This window comes from Leptosomus discolor, unplaced genomic scaffold (genome assembly GCF_034619465.1).
Source record: "Leptosomus discolor isolate bLepDis1 unplaced genomic scaffold, bLepDis1.hap2 HAP2_SCAFFOLD_66, whole genome shotgun sequence".
NCBI classification, from domain to species: Eukaryota; Metazoa; Chordata; class Aves; order Leptosomiformes; family Leptosomidae; genus Leptosomus; species Leptosomus discolor.
In genome coordinates, this window is record NW_028237818.1 from 483,954 (window position 1) to 510,514 (window position 26,561).

The following is a 26,561-nucleotide window of genomic DNA, read 5'->3' on the forward strand; positions in this document are numbered from 1 at the left end:
TCCACCCACAGGGCAACGAGGAAGACCTTCAGCCTTCATCCTTACGACCACCAGGAGGCAGAGAAAGACCCCCCAGCAACAGAAGGAACATGCGCAGAGTATCGCCCTGATTGCGACATCGCGAATGCAGGAAATGAGACTGTATATAATGTGCTTACACGAGGCGGGAAGGCGCGAGCCGTTGGCGGAGCGCAGACTCCCCGGCCGCCCAGCGCTGCCTTTGCTCTTGTTCGCTTGCTAATATAATAAAATTCGCATTGGATTTTGACACTTTAAATTGTCCGTGTCTCTACCTATCACAATTTGGTGCCGTGACTCGGATCGCGACTAGATTGTGGCCTGCAGCTGCATTGGGGAGGCGCCCCGCCAGCCGGCGGCCCCTGCAGCCCTCAGGTCGCTTCTGTCTCGACCGACGAACCTAAATTGAACACTGAGCAAAGGAGAACCGGTAACCCTGTAATCTTTGTGCACGAAGCTCCGAACGAAGACGCAGGACGCGTGAGTATAGGCCGGGAATCCGTTCGGTTTGGGTTGGGTATCCTGGGGCACGGTGTATGAGACGTCCTGCCAGGGCGAAGTGAGTGCGGACCCTCTAGTAGTGCGTTTCTCATAGCCCGCGAGGGAGCGAGCCCCAAACGAGGGGAGCGGTTGGTGTGTGTGTGTGAGTGCCTCAGAAGATGGGACAAAGGAAAAGCAAGCCCTTTGAGCCCATGGGAGAGGGGCCCCATGTGAAATTGCCCCAAATACCGCCCGATAGTCCCCTAGGGCTGATGTTGAAACACTGGGATAACTTTCCCTCTAGGCAGGGAAAGGATAAGGTAAAAATGATCCATTATTGCATAGAGGTCTGGGGCGGAAAACAGATTCAAGGAGACCATCTGTATTGGCCTGGTTTTGGATCATTTGAGGATTGGATATGTCAGGCGCTAAACATTTATGTTAACTCAAAGGAACCATTTAATTTGGAAGAAAGTGAATATGCCAGTCTGTGGATGGTGGCCGACACTAGGGTAAATTTATACCCTTTAAAAGAAAAGGGGGGTGGCTACCGAGGGAGGAAGAATAGAGAGGAAGAATTAATAAAGCTTTCAAGGAATATCAAGAAGCAGATGAGTCGCCCACTAAATGGTTAGAGAGACCACGAAAGAGTCTCCAAATGTATTCCAGTCTGAATGTAGACACTCAGGAGGGGCAGGCCCTGCTGAAAATGCAATTTGTAGCAAACGCATGGGAAGATAGTAAAAGAAAAATTGAGAAGATAGATGATTGGCAGAACAGAGGTTTGGACAGGCTGTTGAGGGAGGCACAGAAGGTGTTTGTCAGAAGGAAAGACGAGAGGTTTAAGAAGCAGGCAAAGGTGATGGTAGCAGTGGCTCGGGAAGGACAACGTGGAGGTGGGATTAGATCGACTCACAAAACGGACCCAAGACCCGGGGTGGAAGGAACAAGGAGAAAGGACGTAGGGTGTTATTATTGTGGGAGGAAGGGTCATATGAGAAGGGAATGCAGAAAGCGGCTGCAGGATGAGAAAATATTCAAGGAGGATTAGGGGTGTCAGGGGCTCTATTTGCTGGGGGCTAGACGTAAGACCGAGCCCTTGATAAAAATTAAAGTAAGTCCCCAGCAACAGGAAATCGAGTTCCTTGTGGACTCCGGGGCCGAAAGGTCCACAGTACAAGAATTACCCCGGGGATGTCACTTGTCCCCGGAGACAATGCAAGTAATTGGAGCAAAAGGAGAGCCTTTCGGGGTTCCAGTAATAAAAGACGTTCTTTTTGAAATGGAATCTAAATTTGGGGTGGGATCCCTATTGTTGGTCCCAGAAGCAGATTATAACCTATTGGGACGAGATATGATCATCACACTGGGCATTAATTTGGAAGTTAAAAATAATGAGTTGCAAGTAAAATTATGTCCCCTTAGGAGTGAGGATGAAGTAAAAATTAACCCCGAGGTTTGGTACACTCCGGAGACAGTGGGCAAATTAGATATCCCACCCTTCACTGTAACTATCAAGGATCCGGAAATTCCAATAAAAATAAAACAATACCCAATCTCACGAGAAGGCAGGATGGGGTTGAAACCAGAGATTGAAAGATTAATTAAACCAAGGCTACTGGAACCATGCATGTCTCCCTTCAATACACCCATCTTACCCGTAAAGAAAACTGATCGGTCCTATAGATTAGTCCATGACCTACGGGAAATTAACAAAAGAACACTTGCAAGGTTCCCAGTTGTGGCAAATCCGTATATTTTACTCAGCCAGCTGGGACCTGAAAGTAAAGAGACCTTACTAACCCCATAGTGGGATATCCTGTTTTACTTACTACAGAAACCTCCATACGAACAGCTGAAAGAGGGTGGACTCACGCCAGCCGAATCAAAGGACCCGTAAAGAATTAACAGTGGCAAGTGACCAGTGTACCCGGGGACCTAAAAATAAAATTTCAAAGGACCTGAATGAACACCTTTAAAATTGAATATAGTGAGAATCCAATTCTGACTGAAGATGGGCATGTAGATGCTGAAATCAAGTGTGGTATATTAACTGTTACCCATTTGTGTGCTTTGTGTGTAAGGTGTGTCGGGAACGGTGGTGGGCCCATTGCCGAAACGGAAGACCCCAAAGAGTGTCTGCCGGATCTGCTGGGAGTGGGAAAGGGAACTCACAGAATTGGCATTAAAATTAAAAGAATCACAGGGAGAGATTATTCTTGAATCAGAGGAATGGTGGGAGATATTTGCTAAAGGAATTCGGCCCGAAAATTATTGTTACCATTCGAATGAACCAATTCCTTTTGTCGCTGAAATAGTAAGAGGGCACTGCCGGAAGTTCCTGAAAGGGGTGAAGTGCAACGCACCCCAAGTTAAAGATACCAACTGGAGTTCATACATCCTGAGGCAAGTGGCTAAAGTAAGCACGAGTCCTCCTGAAGAATTCCTCTGCTGCCGAGAAGATGGTACCCCTCGTGGCTCGAAGCAACCGAGTCGACGAGCGAGGCAGAGGAGTAAAAGACTATGGAGGAATGAACCCAACGATTGGGACCGTAAAGCAGTGCTGGAGATCCTGCCTCAAGGATGGTAGCGAAGAGGCGAAGCCCTGGAGTGCAAACGACAAAAATCAGGGACGGGTATCAAATCGGGGTAGGAATAAGCAATTGGTATATTACAAAACCCACCACTTTTCCCGATACGTATTTATAGGGGCAATCTGGGTAGTATTATGCATCCCTGTTTGTGAGCCGTACGCGCATGAACCTTTTAAATGGACCCTGTTTAGATGGGAAGACCAAGCTGTAGTACAGACAAAAATAGTCTCTGGACCTCCCAGTTTTACTCCCACATTGTGCCAACTCGTGCCAATACAACCATGCTTAAACCTGAAAGGGTTTTATTTTTGCCCTCGTTCAAATCCAGGAAGGACCTATTGTAATTCACCAGGACATTATTATTGCACATACTGGGGTTGTGAAACCATAGCATCGGACTGGGCTCCCGGGGGAGGGAATGACAAGTTTATTACAGTAACATGGGGACCGGTGGGATGTGCACCCCCTCAGCGTGATAGTTCTGGTGGTATACTATTGTCTGGAAATTGCCAGTTTGTATACATGAATATTTCTCAAGACCAGAACCCTACATGGTTTGTGGGAAAAACTTGGGGAATGCGTTATTGGGAACCGGGAACTGATAGAGGAGGACTGATACTAATAAAAAAAGAGACCATTCCAAATGATCCGGAACCAATTGGACCAAATCCCGTGCTAACACATGAACAAACTCTGGGACCCGCGAATGATACTGAAACTAGCAATGATACCCAGTTTACTGGTAATAGTACTCACTCTGGTATAAGCAATGATACTTAGTTTACTGGTAATAATACTCACTCTGAGTATTATCACTATCTCAGAAGAAGAAAACTTAGAAGGAAATACCCTATGGAAAGTGATGCAAGCTAGCTACCGAATACTAAATAAGACTAACCCGCAAATAACCAGCTCCTGCTGGCTATGTTACAGCATTAAACCGCCCTTTTACGAGGCTGTAGGAATTACATCCAAGGCTAGGCAGGTAAATGGGACAAACCCTGCACAATGTTTATGGAGAAAAAGGAAAGGATCAGGTCCAAGGTCTCACCTTGGAACAAGTAACGGGAAAAGGACGGTGCGTTGGGACAATTCCACCCACAAAACAACATTTGTGTAATGTAAGTATTTCACTCACAAAGGAAGCTCCTGCGGATTGGTTAATACCAGCGGCAAACACAAAATGGGTGTGCTCAAGCATCGGAGTAACACCTTGCTTGAGCCTCCGAAATGTTAATAAAAGCAAAGATTATTGCATACAAGTAGCAATAATTCCAAAAATTGTATATCACTCAAATGAGTTTGTCTACAATTATCAAACCACCCCCGAGCACCATCTTGCTAGGAGGGAACCGTTTACAGCTCTGACCATAGCCGCCCTCCTTACAATTGGAGGAACCGGAGCGACCACAGGGATAACCTCTCTATTAATCAACAAGCTGAATTTAAGTCACTTAGAGTAGCAGTGGATGAGGATTTGAGCAGAATAGAAAAATCGATAGACGCATTGGAAAAATCACTAAGATCACTATCAGAAGTGGTGCTTCAGAATAGACGCGGCTTGGATTTATTATTCTTGCAGCAAGGGGGATTGTGTGCAGCTTTAAAGGAAGAGTGCTGTGTGTATGCAGATCATACCGGAATAGTACGGGACACAATGGCAGAGCTAAGAAAGGGGTTGGAACAACGAAGGAGAGAGCGAGAATCCCAACAAAGTTGGTACGAATCATGGTTTAACCATTCTCCTTGGCTTACTACTTTATTGTCAACATTGGCGGGACCATTAATACTGCTCACTTTAACGCTTGCATTTGGAACTTGTATTTTTAATAAAGTTATCGCGATAGTTAAGAACCGTTTAGAAGCCGCTCACCTGATGCTTGTTCGAGCGAAGTACAAATCGGTATCCAATGAGCCCGATTTGGCAGAAACCCTTATTTTGAGTGCTCAAGAGCTACAACGGTTCAATGAACAAAATAATGGACAAAAGAAAAAGGGGGGATTGTAATAGGTAGCATATTGTGTTTTATTCATTAAACCTGTATGGGAGGGTATGGATGGAAGATTTATGTGCCCGCGAGGCTTGATAGCTCAACCGAAGGACATTCGGCAAAGTAAACAAGACCCGTAGCTGAGGGGGTTGAGTAGTCACATTCTTGCATAAGTTCACCCACAGGGCAACGAGGAAGACCTTCAGCCTTCATCCTTACGACCACCAGGAGGCAGAGAAAGACCCCCCAGCAACAGAAGGAACATGCGCAGAGTATCGCCCTGATTGCGACATCGCGAATACAGGAAATGAGACTGTATATAATGTGCTTACACGAGGCGGGAAGGCGCGAGCCGTTGGCGGAGCGCAGACTCCCCGGCCGCCCAGCGCTGCCTTTGCTCTTGTTCGCTTGCTAATATAATAAAATTCGCATTGGATTTTGACACTTTAAATTGTCCGTGTCTCTACCTATCACAAACAGAATGAGTTAAAAAATTTCAACAAAACAAGGAACAAAGTCTGAAATACAAATTACTGGGATAAACCTATGTTAAGGCAGGTTTATTAAATGCAGTTATTCTGTCACAGAACAGATTGACAGAACAGTCGAGGTTGGAAGGAACTTCTGGAGACCATCTAGTCCAACCTCCCTGCTCAAAGCCTATGACCTCGTCTAGTCTTTCAGTTGGCTTTGGATTTTTTTATTTGACTTCAGTTTCTACACAAAGGTATTCTGACAAGTGTTCAAGCCATCCAATCACAGTTAACCTTAAGCCCAACAACAAAGAAGCAAAAGAAAAGGTAAGTGAAGGTAGTTTTTCTTCAAGGCAATAAATATTATTAAACATCACCAATTAACATGTGTACGCCCTGCAACTGAAGCATCCTGAATTGACAATAATTACAGCAGTGAGTCTAAAGTTTTACAATACTTACTTCAGAAAAAACAATTCCAAACCTAAGACTTTGCAGCTGTTTAGTTTAATATCCACCTACACCTGTTCTTTTACTCATTTTATTGACTCTATCAGCCTGTCAGGGCTCTACATTTTTCAGAATGCAAGATGTATATAGATATGGTCCTACTTTCTATCTCAATGAACAGTGACACAGTAAAGTACTCGGACATTTCCGATCATCACTCCAAGCTGGGCTAAAAACTGGCTGGATGGCCAAGCACAGAGAGTGGTGGTGAAGGGAGTTCAATCCAGCTGGCGGCCGGTCACAAGGGGTGTCCCCCAGGGCTCAGCATTGGGACCGCTCTGGTGTCACATCTTGGTGGATGAGCTGGATGAGGGGATCGAGTGCTCCCGCAGGGAGCTTGCAGATGACACCACGTTGGGTGGGAGTGTCGATCTGCTGGAGGGCAGGGAAGCTCTACAGAGGGATCTGGACAGGCTGGATCGCTGGGCCAAGGCCAGTTCCACGAGTTGCAACAAGGTCAAGTGCTGGGTCCTGCACTTCGGCCACAACCACCCCCAGCAGCGCTACAGGCTGGGGAGGAGTGGCTGGGAAGCTGCCCGGCAGAGAGGGACCTGGGGGTGCTGGTCGACAGGCGGCTGAACGTGAGCCGGCAGTGTGCCCGGGTGGGCAAGGCGGCCAACAGCATCCTGGCCTATGTCAGCCATGGTGTGGCCAGCAGGAGAGGGAGGTGACCGTGCCCCTGTACTGGGCACTGGTGAGGCCGCCCCTCGAATGCTGGGTGCGGTTTTGGGCCCCTCACTGCAAGACAGACACTGAGTGTGGAAGGATATTTACAAACTAAGGGACATGTGAACAATCCAGCCTTTTCAGAGAGCCTGGGCTGGGACGTACCAGAACTGCGGAAAGCATAAACAACTTCCGGTGCAGGGGGCATCAACATCTTGCAGGTGCAGGAGAAGAGACAGCCGCCATTAATGACTCAGTTTTAATTCCTGAAGAAGATGGGTGTGAACATCTGTGAACGTGACTTGAACATGACTCGCAATATGGCCAATCGGGTTGGACTATGGGCTGTTATTTGCGATGAAGCCAATCAGTATTTATTGGGTGTGGTCGAGGGTTATAAATTGCACTGGAAACACGGAAATAAAGGTTCACTTGTTAGATCACATTGATCGTGCCAGTGTCCTCACGCAGCTCCCGCACCAACCTGTTTGTGAGGTAGCAGGGTCTGGTTAAAGCTGCTGGTTCTCTGAGTTCATTGATAACGTCAGAGTTAAAGAAATTAGACCGAAGCCATTCAGTACAATACTTGAATGTGTAGTGCGTCAGGCAGAGGGCTTTTGAGCCGTGATTGAGTTGCTTACAAAGAACAGAATCAGGATTACATGGGGCTGTTCTTTGATATTTTGGGATTTTCAGTCCTTTGCCACCCATGTGTGTAATTTTCAGCTATTTTGGCTTTTATTGTGAATGGACACAGTGAATACCTGGCTATCAGTGCTTTTAAAGCCTTACTAAAGCATTGAATAATAAATAAATAGGGCTGGTTTTTAATCGTGTTGCTACGTTTTGTGATGCAACATTTTGTGATGTCTCGAACAAGGTGACAGTTCTTAAACTTTTGGGGGGTTTATGCTTCCTATACTACTTGTGGCATCCTCAGGCAGAAAGCACGATACCCGGAGCAAAGCAACAGACTTTTGAACTGGGCTAACTTGGATTCTTCCCTTAGTTCTCTTGCTGCAAAGCACGTTCCAGTTACTCCTCACGGTTAAAAGCTTGGAGGCACAATTACCAGCTGACACAGCTCCCGTGTCATTTCTCTGTTTTCCCAGATGTTGAAATAATAATGCAGTGCCTCATTCCTGGAATGATGACCGGGAAAATGCTCACCAGCTGCATGTTATACTGTGTTTTCTTCAGTGTTCTGCAAGTCCAACAAAACTACAGTTTAGTAAACGCTTGTTCCCTGACTGCAGCATGGCCATCCGCACATGTTGTTGCAGCCTGTTGGGTGTTTATTTTTCCATAGGTAAAAATTAGAAGTACTTGATTTTCAGTTATTAGGGCTAAATGATGAAGAAACACATGGAAAAATTCCACTGTATGTGATAGAAAATGTACCTTAAAAGCGAGAGCGTGGCTGTTTATTTTGGAAAACTGGTCGTCCGTACTTTAAGTTCAGGAAATGTGAGCGTGTACTCGCAGTTGGATACAGCCGTGTTTACTCTGCATTTCTGAAATTACAGTGACTGTATCCAACCTGTTGTGCAGTATCGTGTGGAGTCCCTGGTGCTGCGTATTGCAAAGCCAACGAATTGTGTTCCTGGGACACCCAGCATCCAGCAGCGAGCTCAAGGGAAAGCCCTGCAACGTGCTCCCTCAGTACCGGAGCCAGAATCCCGCTCCTGCGGCAGTGCTGTTCTCGTGTGAGCCTTCCAGCCGTTAGAGCCTTCCGCTGGGGTAGCGCACAGCTACTGGTTTTCAGCCTGCCTGGGACAGGTTGAAAGCTTAGGGAAGTAAGTGGTTCATCTTTTCTCACAAACTTGAATTCCCTGGAGACTTTAGCGTCTTTTCAGAGGTACTGAGAACCCTTGGGTGTCATTGGAAACCAGGGGCAGGTGTGAATAGCACCATTTTCTGCTACACAATAGAGATGATAAAAATCTACCCTGTGGGTGTGTGCATGCACACGCACATACCTATGCACATCAATAGGTATTTTTAATTAAACAGAGAATTAGACTGTTCTGTTAAAAAAAAAAAAAATCAGCTCTGTATGTCCATGTGTGTACAGCTGTCCCATTCTTGTGGTGAGGCCGGTTTTTCCTATTGCTTCAGAATAACTTAGAATGTCACATAAATGTACTCCCTGTTTTCCAAACTGGACTGGTATTATTCGGCTGTATGTTAATAAATGATTGTTGTTCTCTTTTAACAGTTGTAGTTCATTCTGGTCTTAACTATGCAAAATGGAAAGATACAATGGGTTACTCTGTGTGGCCTCTCTTATGGAGCTTAACAGCGATTCTGTTGATTGGAAATCTCATGGGTCATTATAACGTGTTATTTGTAATTGTACGTCGCTAAGAAATTTTGAATGACAGTATGTTTGTTTATAGCTGAGATTATAATTGTGACTGTATCCTTGGTAGTGTTACCAGCATTTAATGTGAGTTGGTGGGTTTCCTTGCTCGGGCTGTAAATGAAAGAATTGTCTTCATATTTCATTTTCCTCTCTATCAGACAGGATGCATTCCAATCTGGCCGTGCATCTCTCAGAGCCCTTCTTGACTGACTGTATCAGATTAGAGATGATACCCCAGTGTCACCCAGTCGAGGAGCTTTTGTCAAGGTGACGCTATCAGGGCTCTGTGACAGGCACTTTCCCTTCCTGTTGGCCGAGCAGCTGAACATCAACTTGATCTTGTAGTTTCTATTTTGCTGCATTACGAGCAGACAGAAGGGGGGGAGGTTCAGTCTCCCATTTCCCCATGTTTTTTGGTATTTGTCAGATGGCTGAACTTCTGGCAGTTCAGGAAATATTTACACTTTATGCTTTCATGTACCCTGAAGGCTCATTTCATCAATAATTCAACTGTGTTTTACTTGTGCAGTTTGGGGATCAAACAGTAATTATCTGTGTGTAACACTTCATTCTTCCTCTGCCTGTAGAGCAGAATGTTTTCCTAGACAAAGTGTCGTGGTTTGGGAGATGAAACTCCCTGACCTGCTTTCTGTTGTTCTCATTTTATATGAGATGTCTGCTGGCTGCTTGGTAAAGAAGTAATAAATATGGCCTGGAACTCTTTCAAATAATTAGCCAATCACCAGCATACACCTATTTAACGTAAACCACAAACTTCAAGTAAAGAATATTTGCAGAATTTTTAAACAGTGTTCCTTTAGCATTTAACATTTTGAGAATGAACAGGTAAGTCTTGAACTCCCGTTTCAGTTAACAAGGGTATCTAGCCAGTGGGTGAGTGGGGCTGAGGAGAACAAAGAACAACAGGCTGTTCACCCTGCCCTTGAGAGCTTTGCCTGCATTCGGGGTTGCTCCTGGTAGTTGTGGGAAGAGCCAAACCGTTGGTGCCTGAGGCACCTTGCACATTAATTTGTCCTCTGAACAGCGATTATCTTAACAGTTCTGGGTTTTGCTTTTACTCCTCACTCTTTAGGTTGGGCTTTTGAACGTGATTTTTTCCTTGGTTCCCTTTGTGGCAGCCTTCAAGAAGAAAGGGTGTGCTGGCGGGAGTGCTGGGAGGGATCTTGGAGCCGAGGACGGCGGTGAAACAGCCCGTGAAGGCTTATGAGCCTGACAAGGCTGTGACTGGAATGCCTGCAGCTCGGCAGTCGGGTCTGGAATTTACAGCTGACGTCACGTGCGGTGCCAGCGGTGCTGATGGCTCTGGAGGAGGGCCGGCGGGGGCGGGGCGGCGCTGCCGTGGCGGGGGCCGCCGCTGGGGAGAGCGGGGCCGGCCCGGGCCTGGGCTGGCGGCCGGGCTGGGCGGCGGAGAGCGGCGGAGCCACCGGCTGCTCGCTGGGGGCTGCTGGGGAGCGGCGGCCCCGGCCCCGGCGGCGTCGCGGGGCTCCCGGCGGGCGGGCGGTGCCGGACTCCGCTGCCCGGGGCGCGGGGCGGCACAGGCGCAGCGCGGACCCGCGCGGGGCCGGCCGGGCCGCGGGTGCCGGTGCCCGCGGGGCAGGAGGAGCCGTCGGCCGAGCGGGAGCGCCGGAGACCGGGGCAGGCGGGGCCGCGGTGCCCGCGGCGGGGCCGGGGCAGGGGCGTCTTTGGGCCTCGGGTAGCGGCGGGGGGGGCGGCAGGCGGCGGCAGCGACTGTGCGGGAGCCGCCCGGCCCGGCCCGGGCGCGGGGAGGGGCCCCCCGGGTGGCGAGCGGTTTCGCTGCGGGTGTGGAGCGAAGGGCGCGGTAGAGGTTTCCGCGGGGCTGCCCCGTCCGTGCGGGCCAGGCGGTCTGGGAGCCGTTCCGGCTCGGCCCCGCTCTCTCCCGAGCCAGGGCCCCCAGGGGTGCGCCCTGGGGCTCCGGTGGCTTCGCGTCAGGGTCGGGACGGGCCGTGGCGAGGAGTGAGGCGGCTCCGACATGGCCGGGCTGGAGCTTGGGTCAGCCCGTCCTGCTCTCCCCGCCTGGGAGCCTTGTGGGGGAAAAAACAGCTTATCCCGCGCTTTTTTCTTTTTCTTTTTTTTTTTTTTTTTTTCTTTGATGACCAAAGGACGATGGCTTTGTGCTGGCATCAGAGCCGATAATCCCGGGAAGTTTTCATTCCCGCTGAGCAGTGCTTGCACAGCGTCCGGGTCTTTTCTGCTTCTCCCACTGCCCCAGCAGCGAGCAGGCCGGCCGTGCGGAAGAATTTGGGAGGGGACAGAGCCGGGACAGCGGGCCCCAGCTGACCGAAGGACTGTGCCGTACCGTGTGACGTCATGCTCGGCAGTAAAGAGCTGGGGGAAGAAGAAGGAAGGGGGACGCGCTGGGAGCGGTGGCGTTTGTCTGCCCAAGTACCCGTAAGGCGTGGTGGAGCCCGGCTCTCCTGGAGGGGGCTGCACGCCTGCCTGCCGGTGGGAAGGGGTGACTGGAGCCCTTGTCTCGCTTTGCCTGTGTGCGCAGCTTTTGCTTTGCCTCTTAAACGGCCTTTATCTCCACCCACGAGTTCTCTCACTTTTACCCCTCCGATTCTCTCCGCCGTCCCACCGGGGGGAAGTGAGCAGCGGCTGTGTGGGGCTGAGCTCCCGGCGGCGGTTAAACGGCAACTGTGCCGACGGCTGCTGTTCCTGCCCAGAGGAAAAGCCGGCAGGGGCTTAGGTGTGGAAGAGGCGCGGGCTGTTGGTTTTGCTGTTCAAAGTGCAGGCAAGGATCACGAAGGGGTTATGACTGCGAGGGCAGAAGGAGGGTGGGGGCGCTTTGGGAGAAGCCCCGGGCTGCGACACTGCGAAAGTTGGGCAAGTTCCTCCCCGCGGGGCAGGGGGAGGCTGCAGCCGCTCGCCGCGACCCTCTGCGTGAGAGCCCGGCCGGGAGCCGCTGCGCCTCGCCTGCTCCTCGCTGCGGAGAGAGATGCTGCAGCCCAGGAGGTCCCGTCGGGTCTGGTTCAGCATCGGCTGGGGCAGAGCCCAGGCGCTGACGAACCTCCTTTCCCCGCGGCGAACGCGCAGAGACGCCCCGGCCCCCGCGGTGCTGCCGCTGGTCGTGTCCGTCTGAGCGAGAGGGGTGCGCAGCGCGGTTCCCGGGACAGAGCGGGCCCCCGGGGAGCCCCTGCTGGCGCCTGGTCTGCCCGTGCGTGAGCCGGGCTGTGCCGGCGAAGGACGATTTGAGAGAGGCACCTCTGTCTGTCACGGATTTGAACTCTCCCTCACTGTCAGCAGTTCTGACTGAAATAGCGGAGCTGTTGCGTTCCAGGGTGCGGAGCGAGGGCCGCGATAGCTGTCTGTGCTGCCCCGGGGCGCTCCGGTGCCGGGCAGGACGGCGGCTCCGTGCCGAGCGCGGGGCGCTGGTTTCTGCCGCCCGCCGCAGTGGAGCTGCGGGACCGTCCCCGCTCCCCCGGGGGGAGACTTGCCGGGCCGGAGGCTGAGCACGGGCCTCGGGTGCCGAACGGCCGGAGGAGTGACAGGGGGTCGTGGCTGTGGAACGCTCCAGCCCCCGCAGCCCAACCCCCGCCCTGCCGGTCTCCTCCCTCCCGCCCTGCCCCGCCCGCCTCCGCGCTCCCAGCGGAGCCGCAGCCGGCGGGGACTCGCCCGGCGCCCGGCACGTCCCGCCCGGCGCCCCCAGCCGCCGGCCGGGCTCGGCTCTGCCGCGGGCGGACCGGCCCCGGGAGCGGCCGGGAGCAGGGGCGGGAGGCGGGGACGGCAGCGGGACCCCCCGAGCCCCGCGTCCGCGGGAAGGGCCGGCGGGAGCGGCTGCCGTGAGCGCTCCGCTCTCCGCACGCCTCCGCGGGGCGCGCTGGCGCGGGCGGTTTGCGGGCAGAGAGCGGGGTGTCTGTGAGGGGCCGAGCGCGGTTTGGGGGGAGGTGGCAGCCGTTCCGCCCGGAGTCGGTCACTGCCGAGCCGCGCCGTCGTTAAAAGGATTCGGGCCTCGGGGTGCGAGCCCTCGGCCCTGCCCCCTCGGCGTGTCCCCTGAGCTCGGCCGTCCCTCGCCCCCCCCCGAGCGGGAGCGCGGCCGGGGACGGAGCGGAGCGGGCTCCCCGGCACCCCGCGCCCCGCAGGCGCCTTTCGGGTGCGTCATTAGTGATAATAATATCCGTTCTTTTTGTAGCGAGATTGAGGATGGATGGGGGAAAGCGATGGGAAATAATCGCCTTTTTTCCGGTGGAAATAAGGAAACGTGAAAATCATGCACTGGGGCGCGGGGGCGGGGGGTCGGGAGGGAGGGAGGAGAAAAGCGTTTGTAATTTGAAACAGAAAGAAAAGGCTTTTATTGGGGAAAATACGTCTCTGATCAAATCTGTCTAAATTAAATGCTGTCTACAAACCAGAAGTCACCAACCAGCAAAATGTATACGCGCTCAGTTCGGTTTCCCCTTAGTTTCATAGTTTTGCTTCCGACTCGAAATTTCCAAGTGATTACCGCTCCCGATTTCAAGGCTCAAAGAGCATTTTCTGTAAACGTTCGGTTTATAAGTACAGGGAGAAACACGTATTTGGGGATCCTGATATTCAGGCGAACGTGCCAAGAAGAAACCAGCTGCCGGCGGCGGAAAAACAAATGAACGGGAGAGAAAGGTGCGGGGGATGCCCTGCGAATAAAGCAATCGCTACAGAGATATTTAGATGTATTTAATGGGATGCGTTATTCAAAAGCCCTGCTGACTGGTCTAATCATTTAGAATCGCTAGTTTTCCTAAAAACTTTACCAAATATTTACACTCAATAAACATTAATCGATTAACAAGCCGGTCATGCTCTTACAGGACCTTTCCTGCGCTCCCGCCATCGCGCTGTCCCCGCGCGTCTCCACCGTTTTGTCGTTTTGACAAAGTATAAACGGAGCCCTTCAGGCGGTGGTGTTTTATAAACCGGCTCGTCTGGGCTCAGAGTGAGTCTCTCCGTCCATCCACATCACCAGATAGAATAATAGTAACGAATCAGACAGGGAAGAGCCGGGCTGAACCATCGGCCTTTTCTTTTTTTTTTCCCCAGGGGTACTGAAGTCCCGAATCACCAATTCTTCTGACTTGCTGGCCGTTGATCCACGGGAATTCGTAGTTCAATGTCAAAGGTAACAACAAAGCAGTATTCGACTGTTCGACAGCTGGAGGAAAAGGGTAACTCCTGTGTGCGAGCTGCTGCTGAGCTTGGCCAGATTGAGGGGAAAAAAGGGCGAACAGCCCGGCGGGGTGACGTCAGGCGCTCCCAGCGCTCTGTCCGGGCTCCGGGGCTCCTTTCCCGGCGGGCCGGCAGGAGCCCCGGCGGGCGGCAGCCGCTGCGCTCTCTCCCCCTGCGCAGCCCGCGCCCTCCCGGCCCGGCCTCCCGCTCTCCCCCGCGGCTCCTCTGGCTGCCGGTGGCGGGACCCGGCTCCCACGGCCGTTCGCGGTTCGCTGTCCCGGGCAAGGCCGGCACCGCGCGCGGGCTCCGGCGGCGGATCCCGCTGCCCCTTGCGAGGCGCGGTGAGACCCGAGTCCTCCGGCCGAGGCGGGGGAAGCCGCGCTCGGCGCCGCTCCTCGGGGCCGGGCTGGGGGCCGGGTGCAGAGCGGAGCGATGCTCTCCCTGAGCCCGCCCGGGGCCCCGCTGCTCCTCCGGCCCCGCTGCCAGGGGCGGCCCGGAGCCCCCCGGGAGAGCCGAGCGCTGGGCGGGCGGCCGGGCTGTCCCCGCCGCTCGGGGGGAGGGAGGGGAGCGGCGGGGCCGGCTGCGGCCGAGCTCCCACGGGGAGACCCGCCCGTCCCCGCCTCCCCATCCCGGGACAGCGCCGGTGGGGCTCGCTGCTGCCCACCCTGCCCTCCCCGGGCGTTTGCGGGGCGGACGGACACCCGCCGCCGGGGCTGACCTGTGCCGGGGATGCTCCCGTCGCGCCCCGGTCCCGCCGTGCCCGGGGCGAGGGGGCTCTCGCCCCTGCAGCCCCCGCAGCCCCCTCTTTTCTTTGCCCCCCCCCGGCGCCGCCGTAAAAGGTGGAGCTCTGCAGGGGGTGCGGCGGGGACGGGCGCGGGTGCCCCCGAGGGAGAGGCGACTGCTGTCGGGCGGCCGCTGGCCTCCCCGGGACCGGCGAGAGGCCCGATCCCGTCCGGCCGCGACTTGCCGGCCGAAGCTCTCCCCTCCCGCTGGCAGCGCTTCGCCGGCGCTGTCGTGCCGACCCGGCGCTCCGCTGTGACGAGCTCTAGCGGCAGCGGCGCTTCCCCGCCCGCTCGTCCCCTCTTCCCGGCCCCGCCGTAGATTACCCGGGGCCGGCCCGGGAAACGCCTGGAGGCGCAACGGCCGGGGGCCGGGCCGGGCCGCGGAGGGTGGGTGGGCTGCTGCGCGCCCGATCCCGAGACAGCTCCGGGACTTGATTTTCGCGGGGGCCACTGCCGCCGCGGAGCCCGGGAGAGCGGCGCTCCCCCCCTCCCCTCCTCGCCCCGTCTCCCCGGCACTGGTTTCCCCGCGGGAGGGGGGAGCAGTCGGGCCCCTCTCCTCTCTCCCCTCTCCCCCGCGCCGCAGCCGGCGGCCCCGCGGCTCCCCGCCCCCTCGCTCCGACCTCCCCGCTCCGCTCCGCTGTGCCCGCTATCCGGGCCCCTCCGGGAAGGGGCTCTGGCCCTGTTGCCCGGGTCCTGCCGCTCCGGAGGAGGGCAAGGAGGGGCCGGGGGAAGGAGCAGGAGCGGCGAGAGCGGCGTGAGAGGGAAGGAGGACACTGCCCCTTCCCGGGCTCTCTCCCCCCGCCCCGTGGGCAGAGCCCAGCTCGGCCAAGCCACGGGCGGGCCGGGGCCGGGCCGGGCGATCTGGGGGTTCCCCCGCGGCGGCACCGCCGCCCGGCCTGGCAGCCCCTTCCCGCGGCCCCCTGGGGCCCGACGGCGCCGGCCCCGAGCCGAGGGAACCGCGCGGCCGCGCTCCCGGCGGCACCGGCAGCGCGGGCAGAAACGGCTCCGACCGGAGCGGGGCGCCGGGCGCGGGGCCGGGGCCGCTGCGGGGGCGTTTGCCCTGCGGGACAGCGGCGGGGCCGGGGGCTGCGGGGCGCTTCCCTCCCGTGAGATACGGGGAGGAAACTCTTCCCGGGAGGGCGGCGAGGCGCTGGCACAGGCTGCCCGGAGCGGCTGGGGCTGCCCCTGCCTGGCAGGGCTCCAGGCCAGGCTGGACGGGGCTGGGAGCGACTGGGCTGGTGGGAGGTGTCCCTGCCCAGGGCAGCGGGTGGTGGCACTGGGTGGCCTTGGAGGCCCCTTCCAGCCCAAACCCTTCTGGGATGAGTCTGGGAAAGAAGCAGCGCAAACACACTGTAAGCACCAAACTAGTATATGTTAATCCAGCTTTGTGAGGAGAACGTACACTGCAGCCTCTGCCTTCCTCAGTCAGTACACATGGATTACATCAGCTGCATACATTAAAATTAGGGAAAAAAATCAATGTCAGACTGGTGACTTCAGCTCTGTTCGCTGCACAGATTCATACAGGAAATGTGTCTGTTCTGCGAGGGAAACAAACAAAAAAGGACAATAAATCCAGTAAATAAACCTCACAGAAAAGTCCTTACACCAGAAAGAAAACAACAACAATTCAAAGCAGAAGAAAAATGTCAAATGATTCAATCTTCTGGGGATATTCTAAAACCTGATGCTTTGGGGTGGGAATTAGCTTTGTATTTGTTCTGGCACCATTTACTCCAAAATATACCACACTAAAGCATACAGCCCTAGTTGTGGGGGAGGCCGGGGAACAACACCCCAAAACCAACAAACAAAAACATGGCTCTGCTTTTATTCACTTAACAACCCGGGGAAGTTAGATAATGGAAAAGTAGTTCTGTGGAGCCTTGCTAAGTTTTAATGCATTTGTAATCATTAATTATTCTTCCAATACATTTAATTTCTTCACAGTGAATGCGAACAGTTTAAACATCTTGTCTCTACAATGGAAAAATCATATGTTTATCACAATTATTTGTCAATATTAGAAAATTGTTTACTCTTCCTCCATATGCAATCTCTCCAAGCGGGCAGAGAGATCATTCTTTCTAGTCTAATTCTGTGTAGGATGACTGAACACCTACACAGAACGTTAAATGCTGCTTCCAAAGTGCTCTCAAAATATAAGTAACCCTCTTCACCACCTCTTGAGTGGGTAAATATTGCACCTTTTTTTAAAGGGAGTAAATAATGTCATTTAAATCTGTTTATGGTAGTGTAACCCAGGAAAGATCTCAAAGGAACTACTTTGGTACACAAGCAACAGGTACCCAGAACATGGCTCAGCCCAGTGGGGTCGGTAATTTTCAGGAATTCTGACTAACTGTGATTATTTGAGTGTTGGATGCAGTTCACTGGGCTGCAATGAAGAGAGCTCACGCTTCAGTTACCACACTGACCTAACTAAAGCTTCGGACAGTGTTAATCCGCAACTCGACCGAAAGCAAACAGCTTTTTTCCAGTTTTTGTTCCCACTTGGTCCACTTTGGGAAAAAGGCCACTTTTTTTTTGATTTGAGGACTTGCCTTTTCCTGAGCTTCTTTTTCCTGGGATGAAGGCAGAAAATTTTTTCTCATCTTTAGAAAAGGCACCCAAACAAAGTGGGCTCAGAAGGAACTTGTGTACCCCTTCAGTACTGCAACTCGTGATGCCTGACATTCCTGAAAGTGTTACAGATTATTTATTTGTTTATTTTAACCTGGATAATGATGATACTGGCCACTAGCTCCTCCTCGCCCACGGTCTTTATACTACCTCTAAAGTCAGGATCTCTTGAGGTAGAAAAGAAGAGAAAGAGATGAGGAGATTTACACTAATCAATTTCCCTAAGTCAGAAATATCTTTTTCTTTTCTGACTGTTCTAGTTACACCTATAGCTCTACTAATCAGAAAAATACATTTCAAGACGTCTCACTGAAATCTTCCAGAAATTATCTCAAATTTATACTTCCACGAGGTGAAGGGTTCTCGCTCACCACCTGCAGCAAAGCTCACCACCAAAGCACACCCATCTGCCTCTCACAGGACTGTGAACTCCGCTCACAACCACAAGAGCTGTTTCCATAGCAACAAGAGAATTGTTCAGGGTTACAGATGACAGAGCTCCTGCATCCCTCTGTCAGCAGGCTGACAAATGAACCAACAGAGCCTTCAGTCAAAAAGCTGCCTTTCAGACCGTGAGGGACAAAAGGGGAGACGTCAAGTTTCTGAAGTAAGTAGGAACACAGACAGTAGGACTCCAGAAGACCTGCCCTGGACCGTGGAATCCATCACCTCCACCTGCCCCCAGCATCTCAGGTGACCAGGCCCAGCATTCCCATCATACAGTCCTCAAACTCCACCTTAAACACGGACTTTGGCTTTTCCACCCACTCCAGCCAGGCTTTTGCAGTTCAGGCTGTAAACGAACGACCAAAGCCACCCACCTCTGTCCACACCAGCGTGCAGGCATGTCAGCAGGCCCTCTGACACCAGGCTTTTACCAAGAGCACCTTTGCAGATCTCGCTGATTTCTTGCAGCCACAGTCACTGCCCTCTGGTTTGCCCTGACCTGGAAGGCTTTGGGGTGCTGCCTCCTCCATTGGGGTCAGGGCTTCTACTTCCACGCTACCAGAAGTCTCATGTGGTACTTCCCTGCTGGCTGCAATACTAAGGAAAGCAGGAGGCTCTGGTTCTTTGGTGGTCTCCATGGGTTTTTCCTTTGATGTTTTCTTCTCTGTCGAGCCAGATCCCCGCTCGCGGTGCCTGGAGGCAGTTTTGTTCCTGCCCGGCCTGGCCTGTGTAGCTTTGGGCCGTCCCCGCTCGGGACGTCTGCTCCAACCCCTTGTTCCTGCTCCGCGGGCAGTGAGTCTTGCTCCTGCCCCGACGAGGCAGCTGGTTGCTATTCCTGCCCCACTTGAACTGGCAGGTTTGGCCCCTGCCCCAAACTGAGGTCACCCAGTTTTCCCAGTGTCCACTCGGGGCAGTTGGTTTTCCTCCTGCTCAGCTCAGGGCAGTTCGTTCTGCTCCTGCTCCACCCGGGGAGACTTTCTTCTTTTTATCCCCTGCTGGGGCATCCCGTTTGGCCACAGCCTTGCTCGGGCGCCTTTTGCTCATCGTGTCCCACTCGGTTCTTCCCCTCCCTTGCTTGGGGAGGCTCCTTTTGCCCCTTCTCCACACAGGCTGCCTGGATTTACTCCAGCCCTGCTCCGGTGGCTCTTTATGCCCCTGCCCAAATCAGGGTGGCTAGCTTTGCTCCTGCCCCACTTGAGGCACTGAGTTTTGTCCCTGCCCTGCTCCCGCCCTGCTCGGAGTGCCATTTTTTGTCCCAAAAGCCTCATTTTTATGCTCCAGACCCTCCTTTTAGGGTACAAACTCCTCCCTTAGAGAACAAAGCCTCATTTTCTTCATGTCCAAAGCCTCATTTTTAGGGTCCAAACGGTCAGCTTGACTTGCAAAATCTCACTTTCAGGCTCCACAGCCTCGTTTTTAGTATCCTGCCAGGCATTTTTAGGGCCCAAGCTGCATTGTGAGTCCAAACCCACATTTGGAGGGTCCAAATCCCTCTTTTAGGGCTCAAAGTCTCAGTTTGAGTTCTGAAAGACGCATTTTTACGGTTCAAACCCTCCTTTTAGTGTACAAGCTTCTCCCTTAGGGCTCAAAGCGTCATTTTCTTCATGTCCAACGCCTCAATTTCAGCACCCAAAGACCCATTTTTAGGCTGGAAAGCCCCATTTGTAGGGCCCACATCCTCCTTTTTAGGCTCGAAGCCTGCCTTTTAGCACCCATAGCCTTTCCCCATCTTCCTCCTCCTCACTCTGAAGCTTTTAACGCCACAGCCCTGCACACAGCAGAGCAGCAGCGCAGCAATCCTTGCTGCACTCCAGAGCTCACCTCAGGAAGAGCCATTTGAATCTCTCCACACTGACTCCCGTCTCTGCTGGATCGCATCAATATTTCGTCACGTGAAACCAGCTGCACCCAGGGCACCTCATCCCGCTGCTTCTCCCGCTTACAAAACAACAGGAGCTGCAAAATGGTGTCAGAATGAACAGTCCCGAGCCATGAGCATTTTTCCCTGTTATCCAGGGTATCAGGTGGCCACCAACCATTCCAATACAGAATGAGGGGGGGCCCAGACATACACACACACAGAGCCCTGCAATCAAAAGCTGGTTGGGGCCATGGGGAGTGACACACGTGGGACACGGAGGGACAGGAGGGGACAGAGACACAGAAGTGAGTTTATTGCTTAACTCAGCGAGCGCTCGGCTGGGACGGTCACTGTCCAGGCACAAGCACCTTGTGAACAGCTGAATTAATTCTGCGGTTCCTGCTGCAGGCAGCGTTCAGGCTTTAGGAGCCTTCATCAGTTGCTTCACACCTTGAGGTGGACGACTCAAGGCAGCGGAGCACCGTGCTACAACACACCACTGAATTCTGCCTCGGTCCGGACTACAGCTGACCACAGACCCCCCGTTATTGCTGGGTCTCCGTCTGTCTCACCGCTTCAATTACACTGGAGTTGCATAAAACCCGGATTGTGTTTATGCCTTCCCAGCCTTATCTTCCTCCCCTGATGCTCCTGGTTTCCTAAAATACCTGTCAGCCTAGGAAAGAAATCGTGTGTAAAGACAAAGCTTGATTTGAGGTTATGCTCCATGCCCGGTGTCACTTCAGGACACCTCTCCTAATGAAGCTCATGGGTCACGACCACCTGGACCTGCATATGCAGACAGCGAGGAGACACGGCCAGAAATGAGAGCTTGGCCCTCTGAAACTCCACAGGGCAGAGCTGTGAAAGAGGAAAGAGCAGGTGAGTGCGATGGCTCAATGCTGACCTCTCCGTAATGTACTTGTTCGGTTGAAAAGGTTGGGAAAAATGCGGCTCAGCCCCTGTTTTTCCCCAGTGGGACATGGAAAAAAGCAGGTCCTGACGGGCAGACCGTAACTACGACCTTCTTCAGTGGGGTGTGAAGCAGTTACGCCTGTTCCAACAGCGGCGATACCCTCCATCTTCTGCATTTTTCTATCGGTATTTAGGCAGACGTGGACACACGCATATAAAATTTCTCACCAGTTATGTCAAATCTGAACTGGTTTCTGCAGAGTTATTATTATGCTGAAGCTCAGACATACTCTGACGGCTTAGAGGTCTTGCAGTTTCCAAACGGACGAATGGGAAAGAAATCAGCCAACCCGGCCACTCCTCAGAATTGCTGCTCAGATACACACCTGCATAAATCAGCATATTGTCCCCAAAGACGCTTCAGAGAAGCATTTCCTGATGGCAAGAAAGAAATTACCTTCCCTGATCAAACTATGAAGAATTATTTAGGGATGGGCAGAAGAAAGTGTCTTTCCAGACAGCGCTGCTGTTCATATCCAGCGGCTTTACCTCTTCAGGTGCCCGAGGCTGCTGCTGGGAGAGGAGCAGTTTGGGCTCACTGACAGAGGCAGGGTGTGGTGACAGAGCCAGCTCGAGAAGTTCACACTGGAACATACTGCACTGTAAACATGGATGTACTGCTGGAAAGTTGGATTTTGATGTTTTTTGATAGCTTGGAGGAGACATAAAGGCTGAATAGCCGTGTGTATTTCCTCCTACCCTAATCTGAGGGATTTTTCTCGCTTGTGCATAGTTCTGGAGAACATGGGAGAACCAAGGTGGTGCGGCAGGCAGGTCTGACGGACAGCTGATAACTGAGAGCACTCAAAACATCACAGTTTACACTCTGCTTGGCCTGCTGCAGCAATAGACTTAGTGCAGAAGAGGTGTGGTAGAGGCTCTCAAGTATAAAGAAGTCAGGTCAGTTTTGCAGAAACAGGTTTTTGAGTACCAGCCAGCTGGGATGACACTTAACAGGCTTTACACAAACATTGTATTTTTAAGTTCTTCCTTCATTTAGGCTTGCATATTGAATGTTTTTTCTGAGATTAAGCTGAAGCCTATATATAGTCCTTAATTTATTTTTTTTTTAAATACTTCTACACATTTCTTTAATGCAGAGATGGAAACAAAACTATGGAGCTCAGTAATGGCCAGAGAGAAGTACACACATCACAGTTCAAGAGACAGGAGCACCCAGAGGGTGCTGTCACGACTGTACCTGGAGGGACAGCAGGAAAGTACGTACGGCTCTGGGAGAGTCATGGCCAAGGATGGTGATATCACCAGGGGCACCGATTGCGGGTAACGTCAAAACTGTTGGGAGTGTTGGCACATCAGCAAAAAGAACGTACATTCCTGTAAGCAAGAGGAGAAACCCCTTTAAGCTTGTTATGTATATATTGTTTACAGTTTTCCTGAAATAAATTTGTTTTTCAGTGGGTGTCAATCTATCAGAGCTTTTCCTATTTTTTTCCCATTTCTACTTTTAAGCAGCAGTTTATTGGTTCAGTGTTCTGTCACATGTAGTTTAGAGGGTCGGGTTTTTTAAATCCTCAGCTGTCAGTGGAAATCCATCAAACAGCTGTAGATTACCTTCTTTCAGACATCTAAGAAAAAAGAATCTTCAATCCAAGGGAAAAGGTTGTGCTGTTGGAATCCCTGCCATGGTGAAATACAGCAGGTGGCCAGCTTTAAGCGTCTGGGTATCAGCTTACTTGTTGCTTGACTTCCTCTGCAGTTCGCCTTAGGCGATTCTTCTTCCCTCAGAATCCCATTTTCTCTCCCTCTCACAGTCAGGAGGCAGCAGCATCAGCAGACCCCAAAGTCTGCTCTGCCAACTGCTCCTCTACGTTCATGAGGCCAGGACAGGGGAGACTGGGGGACAGGTTCATGCTCCGAGCTACTCAGAAATGTGGGAGGAAACACAGCAACAGCACAGCTCATCTCACCCCGTTCTTGCACCTCACGGGCACTTTGAAGCTGACTTGTCTTTTAAACTCCCGCAGTACCTACAAGCTCAGTGCTGCTGCCAGTGTCTGCTCCAGCTCTCCAGTGCAGTGGGTGCTGGGAAATGTCACTCTCTCACACAGCAGAAGGCACTCGCTTTCTTCCCCTTGTTCCCGTGCTTCTCCTCCGGGCAAGCGAGCTCTGCCCTCCCTGTGCCTGTGCCTTGTTACCCCAGGGGCACCCCAGCTTGCAGCAGTGAGACCCGCGCTCACTCACAGCTGGGAGGGGCTTGGGGGGGGGGGGGGTGGGCAGGTCCTGGCACCCCTGAACAGCGGCTCGTAGGGAACGCAGGGCTAAGTCCCTTTCATGAGCATTGATAAGCAAGTCCTGGTTTGTTTTGGGTTTTATTAAATGAAAATAAGGAAAGAGAGACATTCTGAAGCCAGCACGCGACAGCTCTACTGGGTGTTTGCACCAGCACACGGCACGTGTCTGATTAACCCCAGAGGGTGCCCTAAAACTGTGAGGGGGCCCTTCCGCTGCCAGCACAGACAGGCCGGCCACCCCGCAGCAGCCTGAGCAACACGCCTGAGGGCAGTTTTGCACACTTCTTTCACGTGATCTTGAGGGAAGAGACGTACGTAAGGGTATGTGTGTACGTGTGCAGGAACGGGCACACGCCGAAACACAGGAGGTTCCCTCTGAACATCAGGAAACACTTTTGTACTGTGAGGGTGACCGAGCACTGGAACTGGTTGTGGAGTCTTCATCGTGCCTGTTTTTTCCCTGATAATGTGGGCAGCGTTCTCTGTGGGGAGACCGAAAGGGGCTGAGCTGTAAATGGAAGGGAAATACTATGTAGCAGTAAGTCAGAGGCGACCTTTGGAAGCCAGCCAGGCACGGTTGCTTTGGTTGGCGGGAAGCCGTGGGAAGGTTAACAGTTACCAGGGCTCGCAAGAGGGTATAAATAAGTTTGTTACTAAATAAAGTATCTCCGCTGCGTATAAGTAGGTTGTTGCCAAATACAGTATCTCAGCTGGGTATAAATAAGTGTGCCTGCTGAACAAAGGTGTCTCCGTGTGAGCTTTCACCTCAGCCTGAGCCCGTGCCTTCAATTGCCACAATACCACACTAGTACAATAGAGACATCCACAAGAGCCCTGACACACGGCAGCGGGAGAGGAACACAAGCTTGCAGGCGCAGGCTGAGAAACCTCCTGTTTACTCCAACACTTTCCAATGAACACTGCAGCTCCTGGAGGAGGAAGGAGGTGCAGGGACACCCCAAACACATCCATCTCATCACGACTGAAAACAGAAAACACAGCAGCAACGCAAACATATTCAGAACAAAGGCAGTAACACTCCCCTACCCGCAACGACTCACTCCCAGTTCCAGAAGGGTACTGCAGAAGTCTGTCCCCAAACAGGCCTGAAACACAAACAAGAGTGACAGCACAGTAATGAAATGGTCACCTCCCCTCCAAGCCTTCTAACAAGACACTAGAACAAGAGTGCCCAGCACCAGCTGTTTGTCTGTTTTGTTCACAAACTGACTCCTTGAGACGCCCCTCTTTCATCCTACAACAGAAATCACAAGCTTGAAGTTCTGATACCCAAAGAAATGACGGAGATGGAACAGGGACAGGTTTCAACAGAAAGATCCGGCTCAATCAGAAGGCAGCTCGTCCTTTTCTAACCTCTGGGAGTTTTGGCAGTTTAGCAAACATTTTAAGGAGCTATTACTAAGAGCAAGTGAAAAGTACGTCTTCAGAAACACGGGTATGACACCTGCCAGGCAGTACCTATCCAGATTATTCACAAAAATTTTGGTCTCGAAATTTTCATCAGTTTAAAACCTGTTTCCCCAGCCTGACTTTGATAGATCAAAGCATCTATTAAACAAAACAGAGCCCCAAGAATATCGCACAGCGGTGCACTGCAGAGGTTAACTCCACTTTGCCTTCAGAACATGTTCTTTGGTGGGTTTTACGTGTGTCTCAAATTCAACTGACTGCACCTTCAATTCTGGAAAATACAACAAGGCAAACAACCCAGGACTACCCGGGTTTCCTTTCAGAGTTAAGACACAGGGGCAGCTCCCCACAGAAACAAACCAACCCACAGTGGAGCACCCACCGCACAGAGGTGTTTTGTGGGAGCCCCGCCTGCACAGCGCTGATGCAGCCCTACATTTCTCATCCCGATATCCAGGACGTGTTCTGGAGGAAGGGGTGCCAGAGCCTGCTGCTGACTCTGCCCAGGAACAGTTGCCTGCAGGGGGTCATCCCACTGCTCATACCGAATGTCACAGCCCTGGCCCACCCGCACGGCGCTTCCTCAGGGCAACAGCAGTGCAACCACTGGGAGAGGCCGGTGCTGGAAACAGGGGTGTTTCAAACATTGCACAGAACAGGGTGTTGCAGAAATCACCAGATTTAGGATTTTAGGATACTGCTTAGAAGTCCCCTTACTTTTCCCATTTTGATTGGAATATCAAGAATTCTAATTAGTGGATATTAGTAGGAGAGACTAATGATTATTTTGGGAAAATAAGTCTCAAACGGAATAAATGATCAAATTGTCTGTACTGCCAATGCTGCTAGGATACTCCTGTAAAGTCCCAGACCTGAGGTATTCACTAACCAATGATCTGTTAGTGGTTAGAAACAAGGATAATGTGTTGCAGTCCAAGATGTCTGCTAGACAGGATTTCTGATGGTTTCCGCTGTGTATAATCTTTGAATCGTGACCAAAGGAGGTATGAGCCAAGAGCCTACGAGCCAAGGTCAATTCGAGGAGTGGTCGAGACCTCCGACTCATGGACCACCTACCCAAATTATACCCCCTACTCACAAGGGAACAATACAAGACTACAACAGAGGCTCCATGCTAATTTGCATCAGAAGCGAGAGAAGAAGAACCAATCATCGAGAAAAGGATAATGAATATGCATTGTATAGACTGAATCTCTATGAATTCAATGTATAAATATTTGTTGATTGCAACGTGCAGGTGGATATCTCTTTGGGAAGGATCCCATGTCCCTGGTGCGCCTTGTTAATAAAGGACGTCTCTACTGATCTCACTGTGTGTAGAGGAGTGTTTCTTAACCACTGCAGACTGGCAACAGGGGCGATTCTTTTTCCATTGAAAATGTTAAGAAATTAATAGTCTCAAAGCAGAGCACAAAGTGATTTTCAGGAGTCTGTCACCTATCAGCTGGCTGGCGATTGACCACTCGTGTAACACGAGGATGGCATATCCAGTTTTCTTTTCCTAGAACTTTAACAGCAAAATAAGAACACAATAAGACACTGTACGGCCCCTCCCATGACAGCCCATGCAGGGCTCTATTATAGGAACCACTGCCCCATAGGCACCCCACAGACACCCCCTGTGAGGGGCCCTATAGGCACCACCCCCTCATAGGCACCCCACAGACACCCCATGCAGGGCTCTCAAACGTCATAGGTGCATGATACGTAACGTAACACACATGTCTTTTTTAAATAATTCTTTGTAAGGGCATAGAGAACAGAATGTGAAGCTGTAGTTTCATGAGTTTTGACAAATCCATAAGGAGGAAATGATAACACGAGCGTTTGTTGCTATTGTTCACTCGTTAATTAAATGGAGCTAAAGT

At 52.2% G+C, this 26,561-nt stretch overlaps 1 protein-coding gene across 1 annotated transcript in view; it reads left to right on the top strand.

Annotated features, from left to right (window-relative positions):
• Positions 1–1,360: 1,360 nt before the first annotated feature.
• Positions 1,361–26,561, top strand: part of LOC147412716 (uncharacterized) — a 108,103-nt gene continuing 82,902 nt past the window's right edge. The window contains exons 1-2 of the mRNA XM_086481088.1: positions 1,361–1,394; positions 3,208–3,834. Of these exons, the coding sequence (XP_086337214.1) occupies positions 1,361–1,394; positions 3,208–3,834 (661 nt within the window). The remainder of the gene's footprint in view (positions 1,395–3,207; positions 3,835–26,561) is intronic.